This window comes from Nerophis lumbriciformis, linkage group LG05, assembly GCF_033978685.3.
Source record: "Nerophis lumbriciformis linkage group LG05, RoL_Nlum_v2.1, whole genome shotgun sequence".
Taxonomy (NCBI): Eukaryota; Metazoa; Chordata; class Actinopteri; order Syngnathiformes; family Syngnathidae; genus Nerophis; species Nerophis lumbriciformis.
This window is the reverse complement of record NC_084552.2, coordinates 11,581,639-11,600,034: the sequence shown is the minus strand read 5'-3', so window position 1 is coordinate 11,600,034 and position 18,396 is coordinate 11,581,639. Positions and strand designations below refer to the sequence as shown.

Sequence of the window (18,396 nt, the reverse complement as noted above, 5' to 3'; positions counted from 1 at the left end):
TGTCCCATGTGTGATGTCTGTAGGAGTGTTTTCATGCATATTTGTACAACAATTAGCCGACAATGTTGACAAATGTTGACAATAAAATGTTGTTAATCAGAGCCATTTTTTGACTTTTTTTAAAAGATAAAATAGCGTAAATTCCGGACCATAAACTGCTACTTTTTTCCTACCATTTGAATCTTGCGGCTTATAAAACGGTGCGGCTAATTTATGGATTTTTTTTATATTGCAAATAGTTAAAAACAAACAAGCAAACAAACAAGCAGAGACGCTGAAAAGTTGTGTTATTGTTTGTGCTACGGTGCCATCTTTTGGACGAGTTTCCCGCTGTTTAAAGCTTTAAACCGGAAGTAGAAGTGCTGTTCCATCTTCTAGTGATCCATAGCGTTTCTACTCGTATGGATTCTTCATTCATCGCTCCAAGCAACGTTTGTAAGTTTTACAATATAACTAAAATAATTCTTACTTACCAAACTGTCCCATGTGAGATGTCTGTAGGTGTGTTTTCATGCGACGATTAGCCGACCTTGTTGACAAATGTTGACAATAAAATGTTGTTAATCAGAGCTATTATTTGACATTTTGACGTATAAAGTCTTGTCCAGATATTTACAGACGTATAATATTCATGTTTAAGTAACTTTTACTGCAAATGAATATCGCCTCCTTGACCACCAACGTTCCCTCTAAGGTGTGCGCCTGTGCAATTGCGCACTGCTCAAGCGTCCTCTGCGCACGGCTAATCTATGCCACGCACAAAATCAAATAAAAAAAATAAGCGCATAACAATTTTCGACACGCGGACACGACAGAGAAAACAGTTTTCGTCATCATTGTTCAAATATTGTAACGACTGTCGAGTAGCTTTGAGGACATGAATTCCATCCATCACTTTACTGAGCAAAACTCTTTGTCGGCCATAAACACATCACCAAAACATTAGTAAATTATACCTAGCAAAAGTGGTCATTTTCTGCAGTACAAACCAGACCAAAAGCAACTTTGTTCTATCAACAGCAGCCGCTCGCTCTTTCTCATTTGCGCCAACACATGCACATATGGCACTTAGCCAGTGATGCGTTTACAGCCACACAAAAAGTCGGACAACTCCAACACCACACATAAAGTGTCATTCCAGGTCGTTACACTATGATTTACCAATCAAATGTGTGCTTATTCTAGTGTCATTTATTAGGAATCTTCATTTATAAATATTAATCATGAAATGCTGTTAGTATATTAAATAAATACTAATAAGAATATATTTTTTACAAACAGGTAGTTGCAGGAATGTACACATGATCCCCTGCTTACATCTCATTGTGCAACATGTGAATGTTTTAATGGGAACTAAATGCAATGTCTGAAAGGGGTACACGTTATTTCCAAAGCAGGACCTCCACCTAGACAAACAATACAAGTACACAGTTCATGAAAAACAATATTTGTTGTTATTGTCATTGTAAGTGGGCCTAAACACTTATATTAGAAATGGAAATGACTGCTGTCATTTGATTCTAATAATAAGAGAATGTTGTCTGTCTATTTGTGTTGGCCCTGCGATGAGGTGGGGACTTGCCCAGGGTGTACCCCGCCTTCTGCCCGAATGCAGCTGAGATAGGCTCTAGCGACCCCGAAAGGGACAAGCGGTAGAAAATGGATGGATGGATGGAGATTGAACTTGTTATTTAGTCAGGTTAGGGACAGGTGTGCTGCTGGTGTAGCCACAGTGTGCACGTCTGATGGCTCCACTGAATGCTCAGGGACTTTTTGCCTTTGCTCACACACATGAACAATTAGAGGGAACATTGTTGACCACTAATAATCGGTATCGGTATCGGCCCTGAAAAAAGCCACAACGAGGGATGCTTAGTCAGCAGGTTTAGCGGCCGTCCTCCAGTGTTTGTGGTTGCCAGCAGAGAAGAAGTGCATAAAAAAGTCTGCACATTGCCCCCCCCTGTCAAAAGAGTGTGTATAACATTGTGGTTGCCAGATGGAAAGATTAGATGCAAAGGTAACCCAGTTAGACAGGTTCAGCCTCTTGCAGGAAAAGTCAACAAACTGGTGTCAAAAAGGAGATTTGGCGTCTCTGGAAACAAAAGCGTAACGCTCGCCGAGACGTGCGGGTCAAACGGTGTCGGGAGTGAGGGTCGATGGTGACGTCAATGCCCGGCGCCCTATTGGCTGTAAACACGGCCTGTGTGTCTTTCAACTTAGTCGCCAAACGAGTATCCGGCGCTTTGACCTTTGAGGTCACGGAGCAAATGGGTTGTTGTCAAATTGAACATGTTGTCTTTACTGTACACAATCATGTCTTTTTACAAGGGAGAGTCCGGGAGATGAATTGCCTTACCAAACGTGTTTGAGTTAGGACACCAATCTGTAGTCAGTGAAACATATGAACAATCATATTACAGTATCTGTACAGTAGTGTTGTGCCCATACCAATATTTTGGTAATATTATTTTGATACTGTTCGGTACTTTTTGATACTTTTCTAAATAAAAGGACCACAAAAAAATGGCAGTATTGTCTTTATTTTAACAAAAAAAATCTTAGAGTACATTAAACATTTTTCGGAGTATAAGTCGCACCGGAGTATAAGTCGCACCGGCCGAAAATGCGTAATAAAGAAGGAAAAAAACATATATATAAGTCGCACTGGAGTAGGGATGTCCCGATCCAGGTTTTTGCACTTCCGATCCGATACCGATATTGTTTTTGCATTTCAGATCCGGTACCGATACTGACCGATACCGATACTGACCGATACTGACCGATACTGGCCTATCCGAGCATGTATTAAAGTTTAAAGTTATTTAGCCTACTTAGTTGTCAGAATCATGTTGAAAAGGGTTTTAGTACTCTTGATAACAACTAGCCAGCTGAATTAGGGGAGTTTGAATAATACACAATGGTTGGTAACAAGAAACGGACCTGTTTATTCAATGATAAACACAAAATAGACAAAATTATACATGACAAACAGAAATGGCATCATTGAACTAGGGCTGGGCGATATGGCCTTTTTTTAATATTGCGATACCTTAAGGCCATATTGCGATACACAATATATATCTCGATATTTTGCCTTAGCCTTGAATGAACACTTGATGCATATAATCACAGCAGTATGATGATTTTATGTGTTTTGATTGATTGATTGAGACTTTTATTAGTAGGTTGCACAGTGAAGTACATATTCCGTACAATTGACCACTAAATGGTAACACCCCAATAAGTTTTTCAACTTGTTTAAGTCGGGGTCCACTTAAATTGATTCATGATACAGATATATACTGTCAGATATATACTATCATCATAATACAGTCATCACACAAGATAATCACATTGAATTATTTACATTATTTATAATCCAGGGTGTGGAGGGGGGCGCCGGATGTAAGTGTCAAAAAGACAGCCAAAAGAGTTTGATATGAGAATAAATCTAAAGTTAAAATATAGGGTAAAAATGCACCCATTTGCAGGAAATGTAGTCTTGATTTTCAAAATGTTCTTTCAAGGCTTGCATGTCTACATTAAAACATTCTTCTTCATACTGCATTAATATATGCTACTTTTAAACTTTCATGCAGAGAAGGAAATCACAACTAAAAAAATCACTAATTTTTTCATACAGTGTTGATGTGGACATTTTTGCCTCGGCATTTTGATGGTGTGGACGTGTGGCACCGAATGGAGATAAGCGTCTCGACAGACGTCACAATATTTGAACAATGATGACGAAAACTGTTTTCTCTGTCGTGTCCGTGTGTCGAAAATTGTTATGCGCTTATTTTTTCATTTGATTTTGTGCGTGGCATAGATTTGCTTTGCGCAGAGGACGCTTAAACAGTGCGCAATTGCACAGGCGCGCACCTTAGAGGGAGCTGCGCTAGCATCACAGCTAACATTAGCCATGCTGCTACCTCTCTGCTCGGGGAGGACGTACAGTATACGTATGTGACGTATGACGTGACAGTATGTGACGTATGACGTGACAGTATGTGACGTGTGTAAGAAGGTGCACTTGCTGTCTGTAAGAGGGAGACACAGGAAAGAGTGAGAAGAGCCTGTCGTGTAATGCCAGCAGCTAAAAGCAACTGCGTGAGAATCCACAGACCTGTGGATGTGTTGAAGGTGTGCTGGAAAATGCGGAACGGAAATAAGGGAGCAGCAGAAAAGTGGAATGTATTATTTAAATCTGTGCGTTGGAAAACACGGACCGGAGTTTTTTTTTAAACTGGATCTGGATCGTCATTTTCCCATGCCTTGCCGATACGCATTTTTTGGCAAATATCGGCAGCCGATCCGATCCAAATATCGGATCGGGACATCCCTACACTGGAGTATAAGTCGCATTTTTTGGGAAAATGTATTTGATAAAAGCCAACACCAAGAATAGACATTTGAAAGGCAATTTAAAATAAATAAAGAATAGTGAACAACAGGCTGAATAAGTGTACGTTATATGAGGCATAAATAACCAACTGGTATGTTAACATAACATATTATGGTAAGAGTCATTCAAATAACTATAACATATAGAACATGCTATACGTTTACCAAACAATCTGTCACTCCTAATCGCTAAATCCCATGAAATCTTATACGTCTAGTCTCTTACGTGAATGACATCAATAATATTATTTGATTTTTTAACGGTAATGTGTTAATAATTTCACACATAAGTCGCTCCTAAATATAAGTAGCACCCCCGGCCAAACTATGGGAAAAAAATGCGACTTATAGTCCGAAAAATACGGTATGTTTATTATTGCAATTTAGTCCTTAAATAAAATAGTGAACATACTAGACAACTTGTCTTTTAGTAGTAAGTAAACAAACAAAGACTCCTAATTAGTCTATGCAGTAACATATTGTGTCATTTATACACCTATTATTTTGTACACATTATTAAGGACAAGTGGTAGAAAATGATACCGATACCAAGTAGTTACATGATCATACATTGGTCATATTCAAAGTCCTCATGTGTCCAGGGACGTATTTTCTGAGTTTATAAACATAATAAAACATTTAAAAAAAAACAACTAAAGATGTAATCATAGTAGTATCGACTAGATACGCTCTTGTACTTGGTATCATTACAGTGGATGTCAGGTGTAGATCCACCCATGGCGTTTGTTTACATTGTGACGCCGGTGAGCTATTGTATCCTCCTACGGTGTGTAGTGAAGCATGTTTAGCTATTCCTCGTCCTGCAGTGATAATGATACTTGTAAGAAACTTACTTTATTCGTCGCCATGGAGACAAGGATTAGTGATTTAGAAGTAGCTAAAACTAGCCATGTCTTAAAGCACCTCTCCCTATGGTTTCAGTGTTATAACTTCACCTTTATCTTTACTTTTTTAGCCAAAATGCTTCCATTCTTTCTATTCTGTCTACACACTGTGTCTGCTTGTAAGTACTCAGTGTGTGTGCGCTGCCGAACATGCTCCTCTGCTCGTAAAACCAGCAATGACACAACATGACGACGACGACCGGCGGATGGGTGGCGTACTGATACTTTTTAGAGGTGGTATAGTACCGAATATGATTAATCAGTATCGCGGTACTATACTAATACTGGTATTTTATGCTGCTGCTGTCACATATACTGTATATACTGTAATATTGTACATGTGTTGTATATATTGTATATATGTTATAGACATAATATAATATATATGTATATATATTATTGTATATATTGTATATATGTTGTGGACATAATATAATATATCTGTGTATATACCACCACTTTGTCAACAAATGCGTGAGTAAATTGTTGAACAGTTTAAGAAAAACCTTTCTCAACCAGCTATTGCAAGGAATTTATGGATTCCACCATCTACGGTCCGTAATATAATCAAAGGGTTCAGAGAATCTGGAGAAATCACTGCACGTAAGCAGCTAAGCCCGTGACCTTTGATCCCTCAGGCTGTACTGCATCAACAGGCGACATCGGTGTGTAAAGGATATCACCACATGGGCTGAAGAACACTTCAGAAACCCACTGTCACGCCGTGTCCTCTGGACCAAAGAGGAAAAGAACCATCCAGATGGTTATAGGCGCAAAGTGTAAAAGCCAGCATGTGTGATGGTATGGGGGTGTAATAGTGCCCAAGACATGGGTAACTTATACATCTGTGAAGGCACCATTAATGCTGAAAGGTACATACAGGTTTTGGAGCAACATATGTTGCCATCCAAGCAACGTTGCCATGGACGCCCCTGCTTATTTCAGCAAGACAATGCCAAGCCACGTGTTACATCAACGTGGCTTCATAATAAAAGAGTGCGGGTACTAGACTGGCCTTCCTGTAGTCCAGACCTGTCTCCCATTGAAAATGTGTGGCGCATTATGAATCCTAAAATAGCACAATGGAGACCCCCGGACTGTTGAACAACTTACGCTGTACATCAAGCAAGAATGGGAAAGAATTCCACCTGAGAAGCTTAAAAAATGTGTCTTCTCAGTTCCCAAATGTTTACTGAGTGTTGTTAAAAGGAAAGGCCATGTAACACAGTGGTGAACATGCCCTTTCCCAACTACTTTGGCATGTGTTGCAGCCATGAAATTCTAAGTTTATTATTATTTGCACAAAAAAAATAAAGTTTATGAGTTTGAACATCAAATATCTTGTCTTTGTAGTGCATTCAACTGAATATGGGTTGAAAAGGATTTGCAAATCATTGTATTCCGTTTATATTTACATCCAACACAATTTCCCAATTCATATGGAAACGGGGTTTGTATAATTAGCGGTGCCTCTGCTGGCGAAGCCAAGTACTGCGCTCCTTTTTAGCCTCAAACCGCTTCGTTATGAGGTTAACGACGGCGAACATTCGACGACGCCGTCAAGGCCGGAGCCGTCTGAGAGTTCTTTGTGAGGACGTGACGCGGCAGCTGCACTTCCATGGATGCAGATGTTACATAACATCATGATGTGAGGCCGCAACATGGAAAAAGTGAGCGAACAAGGAGGCTTTTTCATGGCCGAGGAACTCACTGCATCCTTGACCTACTTCAGGGTTTGTTGACTTAAACCCGGGGGGGCCCGGCACTCTTAGACCTGTATCATGTTTTAAAACCCGGGGACCAAAAAAAGAAACCACTATTTGGCATTTTGTCCACAAAACTGACCGGTGCCATACACAGAACCTAAAGACGGGCTGGTTTTTAACGCGGCAGTACAAGTAGCGTCTCCTCCGTGTGGAAACAAAACAAATAGCTCCAGGAAATATGCTCTCGATCACGCCTGAAAGACCACATGCTTTATTTAAAGGGGAACTGCACTTTTTTTTCTTTGGAATGTTGCCTATCGTTCACTATTGTTATGAGAGACAAGACGACAAAAGGTTTTTTCACCCCCGCTTTTTAACACGTAAAAATTGTCTCGTTCAATTCTACCTCTAAATCACTTTAAAAATGCGTTCAAAAAGCGTCAACAATACTTCATTTACGTTCTGTAACCTGTATAATAACAACCTGTAGTTATTATTGTAAGAGTGAACACTGAGGAACTATTTTTCTAGCGTGGTAACACATTTCATCTCACTCTCTCAGCTTCCTTGGCGCTGGCTTCTATAAGCAATAGTTGATCCTCAGTTTATTCAGCTTCAAAAAGATAAGCTTGTGAATCCTCATTTGTCCAAAAGTAGTCGTCTTCGTCGTCTGTTACCAAGTCTGCCGTGATTAGAAAACACACTCGCGTTTGTTTCCAGAAGTAGGAACACACATTTGTTGCCAGAGGTCAGAAGTGCGTTGCTATGGAAACGAAAATAAATGCTTAAAAAAAATCAGTGAATGATTAAATGATCAAAGTAGTGTAAATATTGTACATATTACATATTGTTTTGAAGGTGTCTGTTACTACATGATGTATATACTTGCATTGTGTATATTGTACATATTACATATTGTTATGAAGGTGTCTGTTACTACATGATATATATACTTGCAGTGTGTATATTGTACATATTACATACTGTTATGAAGGTGTCTGTTACTACATGATATATATACTTGCAGTGTGTATATTGTACATATTACATATTGTTATGAAGGTGTCTGTTACTACATGATATATATACTTGCAGTGTGTATATTGTACATATTACATACTGTTATGAAGGTGTCTGTTACTACATTATATATACAAATACTTGCAGTGTGAATATTGTACATATTACATATTGTTATGAAGGTGTCTGTTACTACATTATATATATATTTGCAGTTTGTATATTGTACATATTACATATTGTTATGAAGGTGTCTGTTACTACATGATATATATATTTGCAGTTTGTATATTGTACATATTACATATTGTTATGAAGGTGTCTGTTACTACATTATATATATATACTTTCAGTCTGTACATTGTACATATTACATATTGTTATGAAGGTGTTTGTTACTACATTATATATATATATATATATATATATATATATTTGCAGTTTGTATATTGTACATGTTACATATTATTATGAAGGTGTCTGTTGCTACATTATATATATACTTGCTGTGTGTATATTGTACATATTACATATTGTTATGAAGGTGTTTGTTACTACATTATATATATATTTGCTGTGTGTATATTGTACATATTACATGTTGTTATGAAGGTGTTTGTTACTAAATTATATATATATATATTTGCAGTTTGTATATTGTACATATTACATATTGTTATGAAGGTATATGTTACTACATTATATATATACTTGCAGTGTGTATATTGTACATATTACATATAGTTATGAAGGTGTCTGTTACTACATTATATATATACTTGCAGTGTGTATATTGTACACATTACATATTGTTATGAAGGTGTCTGTTACTACATTATATATATTCTTGCAGTGTGTATATTGTACATATTACATATTGTTATGAAGGTGTCTGTTACTACATTATATATATATATATACTTGCAGTGTGTATAATGTAGATATTACATATAGTTATGAAGGTGTCTGTTACTACATTATATATATACTTGCAGTGTGTGTATTGTACATATTACATATTGTTATGAAGGTGTCTGTTACTACATTATATATATACTTGCAGTGTCTATATTGTACATATTACATAGTTATGAAGGTGTCTGTTACTGCATTGTATATATACTTGCCGTGTGTATATTGTAGATATTACATATTGTTTTGAAGATGTCTGTTGCTACATTATACATACATATACTTGCTGTGTGTATATTGTACATATTGCATATTGTTATGAAGGTGTCTGTTACTACATTATATATATATTTGCAGTTTGTATATTGTACATATTACATATTGTTATGAAGGTGTCTGTTACTACATGATATATATTCTTGCAGTGTGTATATTGTACATGTTACATATTGTTATGAAGGTGTCTGTTACTACATTATATATATATTTGCAGTTTGTATATTGTACATATTACATATTGTTATGAAGGTGTCTGTTACTACATTATATATATACTTTCAGTCTGTACATTGTACATATTACATATTGTTATGAAGGTGTTTGTTACTACATTATATATATATATATATATATATATATATATATATTTGCAGTTTGTATATTGTACATGTTACATATTATTATGAAGGTGTCTGTTACTACATTATATATATACTTGCTGTGTGTATATTGTACATATTACATATTGTTATGAAGGTGTTTGTTACTACATTATATATATATTTGCTGTGTGTATATTGTACATATTACATGTTGTTATGAAGGTGTTTGTTACTACATTATATATATATATTTGCAGTTTGTATATTGTACATATTACATATTGTTATGAAGGTATCTGTTACTACATTATATATATACTTGCAGTGTGTATATTGTACATATTACATATAGTTATGAAGGTGTCTGTTACTACATTATATATATACTTGCAGTGTGTATATTGTACACATTACATATTGTTATGAAGGTGTCTGTTACTACATTATATATATTCTTGCAGTGTGTATATTGTACATATTACATATTGTTATGAAGGTGTCTGTTACTACATTATATATATATATATACTTGCAGTGTGTATAATGTAGATATTACATATAGTTATGAAGGTGTCTGTTACTACATTATATATATACTTGCAGTGTGTATATTGTACATATTACATATTGTTATGAAGGTGTCTGTTACTACATTATATATATACTTGCAGTGTGTATATTGTACATATTACATACTGTTATGAAGGTGTCTGTTACTACATTATATATATATACTTGCAGTGTGTATATTGTACATATTACATACTGTTATGAAGGTGTCTGTTACTACATTATATATATACTTGCAGTGTGTATATTGTACATATTACATGTAGTTATGAAGGTGTCTGTTACTACATTATATATATACTTGCAGTGTGTATATTGTACATATTACATGTAGTTATGGAGGTGTCTGTTACTAACGTGTATTATCTCTTCTTTCCTGACTAGGTCTCACCAAAGATCAGGGCAACATTTCAAGGAGCGCGACTTTAAAGGAGCCGAACAACAAAAGTGAGCATCCTCCTCTCGCCAGCCGTCAGCTGCGATGCCGAGCGTTGTGGATCGGATGGAGCTGAGGAAAGTGTCGACGGAGGCCGACGACGACAGCACGGACAGTTTGGACGATCGTTTCGCGGAGCCCATCGATGCGGAGAAGGCCACCATCAACAGGTGAGCAGCAGAGTTGTGTGGCCCAGGAGCAGGGAGGCGTACCTAATGAAGTGTCCTTGAAGTATTGAGCACAAAACAACCTTTTTGTCCGCCTCCATTTAATTAATTTCAGTCCAAGTACTGGCATGGCTCTACAACAATGTATTGCTAAACTAAACGTAAAGAAAGAACTACCGTGCAGCGGTATATAAGCCACACCCACTACATTTGACAACATTTCTCCATACATTAGCCGCAGCAAACTACAATCACAGATATAAACGTTGTGAAATGACTTATTTACACACAAACATTTATTTACATACCTTCATTGTTTCCAAAGGGTGTCTGTTACTTGTGTGTGATATCATGTGCGATACAAGCAGTCCTGCAGAGCATTTACTTGTGTGTGATATAATGTGCGATACAAGGAACCCTGTAGTGTGTTTACTTGTGTGTGATATCCTGTGCGATTCAAGCAGTCTTGCAGCGTGTATACTTGTGTGTGATATCTTGTGCGATACAAGCAGTCCTGCAGCGTGGTTACTTGTGTGTGATATCATGTGCGATGCAAGCAGTGCTGCAGCGTATTTACTTGTGTGTGATATCATGTGCGATGCAAGCAGTGCTGCAGCGTGTTTACTTGTGTGTGATATCCTGTGCGATTCAAGCAGTCTTGCAGCGTGTATACTTGTGTGTGATATCTTGTGCGATACAAGCAGTCCTGCAGCGTGGTTACTTGTGTGTGATATCATGTGCGATGCAAGCAGTGCTGCAGCGTATTTACTTGTGTGTGATATGTGCGATGCAAGCAGTGCTGCAGCGTGTTTACTTGTGTGTGATATCCTGTTCGATACAAGCAGTCCTGCAGCGTGGTTACTTGTGTGTGATATCATCTGCGATGCAAGCAGTGCTGCAGCGTGTTTATTTGTGTGTGATATCCTGTTCGATAGAAGCAGTCCTGCAGCGTGTTTACTTGTGTGTGATATTTTGTGCGATACAAGCTGTCCTGCAGCGTGTTTACTTGTGTGTGATATCATGTGCGATACAAGCAGTCCTGCAGCGTGATTATTTGTGTGATATCATGTGCGATAAAATCAGCCCTGCAGCGTGTTTACTTGTGTGTGATATCTTGGGCGATACAATCAGTCCTGCCGCGTGTTTGTTTGTGTGCGATATCCTGTGCGACACAAGCAGTGCTGCAGCGTGTTTGCTTGTGTGTGATATCATGTGCGATACAAGCAGAGTGTTTACTTGTGCAAAGCAGGACAGCCAGCTAGCACACAAATGTCCTCCAATAAGCACATACATCCTGCTATGTTAGTCCTTTACAAAAGGTAAACATGCTAGACTATAGATTAGTAGGAGCGAGCAGCTACACAACAGCTCAGCGCACAATAGCACACACGCTAGACATCGGTAATAATCATTGCACAATAAAACAGCACTTTTGTCAACACAAACGAGCGTCAAACAACAGTTGCGTATCACTTACACACACAAAGTCTCCAAGGCAGAAGCGTGTGGGAAGGTATCCAGTAACAAACGTGTCCGCATCATTCAAATAATTGCGCCATTGCCCTCAATTTAATGAATTATTACAGCATAATATTGTGTTTTTCATACCGACCTTTGTTCTCTGTTTGACTCATTTCACTTGATCAAACCTTCGATTGATTGATTGATTGATTGAGACTTTTATTAGTAGATTACACAGTACAGTACATATTCCGTACAATTGACCACTAAATGGTAACACCCCAATAAGTTTTTCAACTTGTTTAAGTCGGGGTCCACGTTAATCAATTCAACACTACAAAGATAATACAAGTATGTAAGATTCCTGCTGATATCGTATCGGATTGATGTCGGGATCGGCAAACATCCAATATCAGTATCGGAAGTGAAAAAGTTGCACGTTTGATTAACTCCATGTCAATGTCCCTGCAGTCAGCTCTCATCTACATTATTGTTTTACTTTTGGGTCGACATACGATCTTAATTATTATCCAACATCCACAAAATAATGATATCATTTTTTATTGATTATCGGGCCGTTTTATGTGATATTGTTTTTGTGCGGCTCCACTTGCAGTCACTTCATCGACGAGAACGAGGACGGCGAGAGCCAGAAGTTCCTGGGGAACGGCATGATGAAGAAGAAGAAGTACGAAGAGTACCACGAAGAATATGTAAGCCACAACGGTCTGATACAGATTAGCATGATACTGAAGCTGCTGAACGATACCTCTTGAACGTACACACTGGGGTTGTACGGTATCGCGGTACTAATGAATCAAAAACAGTACTATTCTGTTTGAAAAGTACCGATTCCCGGGCATGACATTGCTGGTTTTACGAGCAGAGGAGCATGTTCGGCAGCGCACACACACTGAGTACTTACAAGCAGACACACTGTGTAGATGGAAAAGGGAGAACGGACGCATTTTGGTGTAAAAAGTAAAGATAAAGGTGAAGTTTTAACACCCTCAAGAAGAGGTGCTTTAAGACATGGCACAGCGGCTACTTATAAATCACTAATCCTTGTCTCCATGGCGACAAATAAAGTATGTTTCTTACAAGTAACTTTATCACTGGAGGACGAGGAATAGCTAAACATGCTTCACTACACACCGTAGGAGGATACAATAGCTCACCGGCGTCACAATGTAAACAAACGCCATGGGTGGATCTACACCTGACATCCACTGTAATGATACCAAGTACAAGAGTGTATGTAGTCGATACTACGTCGATATCTTTTATCGTCACAAAATCTTTTTTTCCCTTTTAAAAACTCAGGAAATACGTCCCTGGACACATAAGGACTTTGAATATAACCAATGTATGATAATGTAACTACTTGGTATCGGATCGATACCTAAATGTGTGGTATCATCCAAAACTAATGTAAAGTATCAAAGAAGAGCAGAATAAGTGATTATTACATTTTAACAGAAGTGTAAAACAGAAAATAAGCAGATATTAACAGTAAATGAACAAGTAGATTAATAATCAATTTTTTACAGTTTGTCCCTCATAAAGTTGACAAAATAATAGAATGATAAATGACACAATATTAAGTTAATTAAAGTTAAAGTACCAATGATAGTCACACACACACACTAGGTGAGGCGAAATTATTCTCTGCATTTGACCCATCACCCTTGGTCACCCCCCTGGAAGGTAAGGGGAGCAGTGAGCAACAGCGGGGGCCACGCCCGGGGATCATTTTTGGTGATTTAACCCCCAATTCCATCCCTTGATGCTGAGTGCCAAGCAGAGTACTTAGGAGTCATTGTTTGTTTACTTACTACTAAAAGACAAGTTTTTAGTTATATTTTATTTAAGGACTAAATTACAATAATAAACATATGTTTCATGATTTTTTTATTAAAATAAATAAAATAATGCCATGTTTTGTGGTCCCCTTTTATTTAGAAAAGTATGGAAATACATTTTGATATTGGTACGACCTTAGTCTCAATGTATCTTTATATTTTTCAATATGTACCGTTTGTTTGTTCAATTGCTCAATTTAAAAAAAAAAGAAGAAAAAAAGTCTTAAAAACTGAAAAAACATCTCTCCCGGTTCGTCTTTCCGTTTGTGTTTACTCGGGGGATTTTGTTCTGTAACACATGAAATATAAAATGAAAATCAAAGTGACTTTTATATTTAATCAACGCTCTTCGACACCAAAATAAGAAGAGTGCTTTGTTTTCTGAACATGTTTTTTTTTTTTGCTTTTTGGAATGAAAATCCAATAAATTGAAATGCACAGAGTTGTTTTTTAAAGTACCAATAATAGACACACACACACACACACACACACACACACACACACACACACACACACACACACACACACACGAGGTGTGGCGAAATTATTCTCTGCATTTGACCCATCACCCATGTTCACCCCATGGGAGGTGAGGGGAGCAGTGAGCAGCAGCGAGGCCCGCGCCCGGGGATCATTTTTGGTGATTTAACCCCCAATTCCAACCCTTGATGCTGAGTGCTAAGCAGAGAGGTAATGGCTCCCATTTTTATAGTCTTTGGTATGACTCGGCCGGGGTTCGAACTCACAACCTACCCATCTCAGGGCGGACACTCTAACCACTAGACCACTGGGCAGGTTTTCCAGTTTCCATTCAGAAGTGTAATAATAATAGTGTCATTCCTCTCATTCGCCATCTTCTCTATGCCATCAGCATCCAGGACACACCTCCTTTGGCATGTCCGTCTTCAACTTGAGCAACGCCATCATGGGCAGCGGCATCCTGGGCCTCTCCTACGCCATGGCCAACACCGGCATCGTCCTCTTCACGTAGGTGTCCCCGCACAACGCCCGCGTGTAAAACACCACCGCCCCCCTCGCTACCTTTGACGCGCCGACATGCACCCCTGGCCACACCCCTCTGCCACCCCAGACCCACAGCTGTAGTGTTTAGTTCCAAAAAATGTATGAAAATGTAAAAAGATTAAATATATTTTTTTATTTTAATATGGTTTCTGTAGGAAACCTTCCTAATTGTTAGAAAGCCCACAGTTTATATTAAGCATGCTTCACTGATGAGAGCATTTGGCCGAGCGCTGTTTTGTCCTACTAATTTCGGTGTAGTCTGTTTACATGTGTAACTTTCTCCGACGCTGCCACGGAAAGACCTGTTTTAGGCCACTCCTCCTTTGTCTTGTTTTTGTCCACCAAACGTTTTATGCTGTGCGTGAATGCACGGAGGTGAGCTTTGTTGATGTTGTTGACTTTGTGTGGAGTGCTAACCAGGCATATTTGGTCAGTGCATGCTAACATGCTATTTAGGCTAGCTGTATGTACATATTGCATCATTATTAGGGATGTCCGATAATGGCTTTTTGCCGATATCCGATATTGTCCAACTCTTTAATTACCGATACCGATATCAACCGATATATACAGTGGTGGAATTAACACATTATTATGCCTAATTTGGACAACCAGGTATGGTGAAGATAATGTCCTTTTTTTTTAAATTTAATAAAATAAAATAAGATAAATAAATTAAAAACATTTTCTTGAATACAAAAGAAAGTAAAACAATATAAAAACAGTTACATAGAAACTAGTAATGAATGAAAATGAGTAAAATTAAGTGTTAAAAGTTAGTACTATTAGTGGACCAGCAGCACGCACAATCATGTGTGCTTACGGACTGTATCCCTTGCAGACTGTATTGATATATATTGATATATAATGTAGGAACCAGAATATTAATAACAGAAAGAAACAACCCTTTTGTCTAAATGGGGGAGGGAGGTTTTTTGGGTTGGTGCACTAATTGTAAGTGTATCTTGTGTTTTTTATGTTGATTTAATTAGAAAAAATAAAACGTTTAAAAAAGCGATACCGATAATAAAAAAAACGATACAGATAATTTCCGATATTACATTTTAAAGCATTTATCGGCCGATAATATCGGCATCTCTAATCATTATGTTTGTAGCTATATTTGAGCTCATTTAATTTCCTTTACTTATGTCCTCTGTGTATTTAATTTATATTTGCATGTCATATTGGCTACATTTCTGATAGTTGTTTGTGCGCCATGTTGTTCCAGACCACAGCAAACGTTACCCAGCTTGCCAAAGATTGTAATCAATCCATTAGAAGAAGACGTTTCCTTTAACTTGGACACACACAACTATACCTTTGGCCATTCTAAGACAGTCATTTCCAGGAGTTAATTTTGATAGTAGGCTAATATAGCTAATATAGACACTTACATCATGTGTTGTCTTCATTATAACACTTATATAAGACTTTTAAAGTCATTTTGATAGTAGGCTAATATAGCTAATATAGACACTTACATCATGTGTTGTCTTCATTATAACACTTATATAAGACTTTTAAAGTCATTTTGATAGTAGGCTAATATAGACACTTACATCATGTGTTGTCTTCATTATAACACATATAAGACTTTTAAAGTCATTTTGATAGTAGGCTAATAAAGCTAATATAGACACTTACATCATGTGTTGCCTTCATTATAACACTTCTATAAGACGTTTAAAGTCATTTTGATACTAGGCTAATATAACTAATACAGACCCTTACATCATGTGTTGTCTTCATTATAACACTTATATAAGACGTTTAAAGTCATTTTGATAGTAGGCTAATATAACTAATATAGACACTTACATCATGTGTTGTTTGTAAGACTTAAAGTCCTTTTGATAGTAGGCTAATATAGCTAATATAAAACCTTACATAATGTGTTGTCTTCATTATAACACTTATATAAGACTTTGAAAGTCATTTTGATAGTAGGTTAATGTAACTAATATAAACACTTACATCATGTGTTGTCGTCATTATAACACTTATATAAGACTTTTAAAGTCATTTTGATAGTAAGCTAATAGAGCTAATATAGAACCTTACATCATGTGTTGTTTTCATTTTAACACTTATATAAGACTTTTAAAGTAATTTTGATAGTAGGCTAATAGAGCTAATATAAACACTTACATCATGTGTTGTCTTCATTATAACACTTATATAAGACATTTAAAGTCATTTTGATAGTAGGCTAATATAGACATTTACATCATGTGTTGTCTTCATTATAACACTTATATAAGACTTTTAAAGTAATTTTGATAGTAGGCTAATAGAGCTAATATAGAACCTTACATCATGTGTTGTTTTCATTATAACACTTATATAAGACTTTTAAAGTCATTTTGATAGTAGGCTAATAGAGCTAATATAAACACTTACATCATGTGTTGTCTTCATTATAACACTTATATAAGACTTTTAAAGTCATTTTGATAGTAGGCTAATATAGACACTTACATCATGTGTTGTCTTCATTATAACACTTTTATATAAGACTTTTGATTTTTTTCGGCTCCATACAGATTTGTTTCTTGCATTTTTGTTCCAATATGGCTCTTTCAACATTTTGGCCCGAATTTCCTCCACAAGTCATAATGGCGGCCGTACTGCATCGCTACAATTCCTGCTCATTTAACTCTTTCCTTCCTTTTCTTTCTAGATTCCTCCTTATCGGTGTTGCCGTCCTCTCCTTGTATTCCGTACATCTGCTTCTCATGACGGCTAAAGAAGGAGGTTGGTATTTCGTCTCAGCTCCAGTGTCAGGAAAATGACTTCCTAAAAAATAATTCATTGTAGTTACACGTTACTTTCACCCAAAAAAGTAATTGAATTACGAACAAAATGACTCTCTAATAAATGTAATTCCTTACAAATTTAGAAATAATCTGGCATATGCAGTTGAACGACGTTTCATGAAAGCAGAGTGTGAGAGCACGTGCTTTTTAAAAGGCAGTGCCTGCTGCCAAGTGACGTGCGACGTCAGAGAGAGAGACAGACAGAGCAGCATTAGCACAGCTGTGTTTGTTAGCTCTGTTGACTCTTAGTTCATTAAGAAATTGAATGTGCTCCAATGTCTGTAGTCTCCTTGTCCACAAACATGGTATTGTCAGATTTCAGGCCTGTCACTTTAATCATTGATTTGTTGTTCATTATTCCTTGGTAGTAGTAGTGTGTGTGGACTTACATGTTGTGTGTTGTTTGCTGTGGGATGTTGCCCCTCTCTATTTGTTCATTTTATTGATGGTGCTGCTTGTTGCTTCCGTGAGCAAAGCGTTTCTTCCGGCATTGAACTTGCCGTGCTTCT

At 37.2% G+C, this 18,396-nt stretch overlaps 1 protein-coding gene across 3 annotated transcripts in view; it reads left to right on the top strand.

The window, feature by feature from the left end:
• Nucleotides 1–18,396, top strand: part of slc38a4 (solute carrier family 38 member 4) — a 161,053-nt gene that overhangs the window by 95,867 nt on the left and 46,790 nt on the right. For all 3 annotated transcript variants that reach the window (XM_072913143.1, XM_061961287.1, XM_061961286.2), the window contains 4 exons: nt 10,504–10,725; nt 12,800–12,896; nt 14,917–15,032; nt 17,752–17,825. In XM_072913143.1, the coding sequence (XP_072769244.1) occupies nt 10,601–10,725; nt 12,800–12,896; nt 14,917–15,032; nt 17,752–17,825 (412 nt within the window). In that variant the 5' untranslated portion in view covers nt 10,504–10,600. The remainder of the gene's footprint in view (nt 1–10,503; nt 10,726–12,799; nt 12,897–14,916; nt 15,033–17,751; nt 17,826–18,396) is intronic.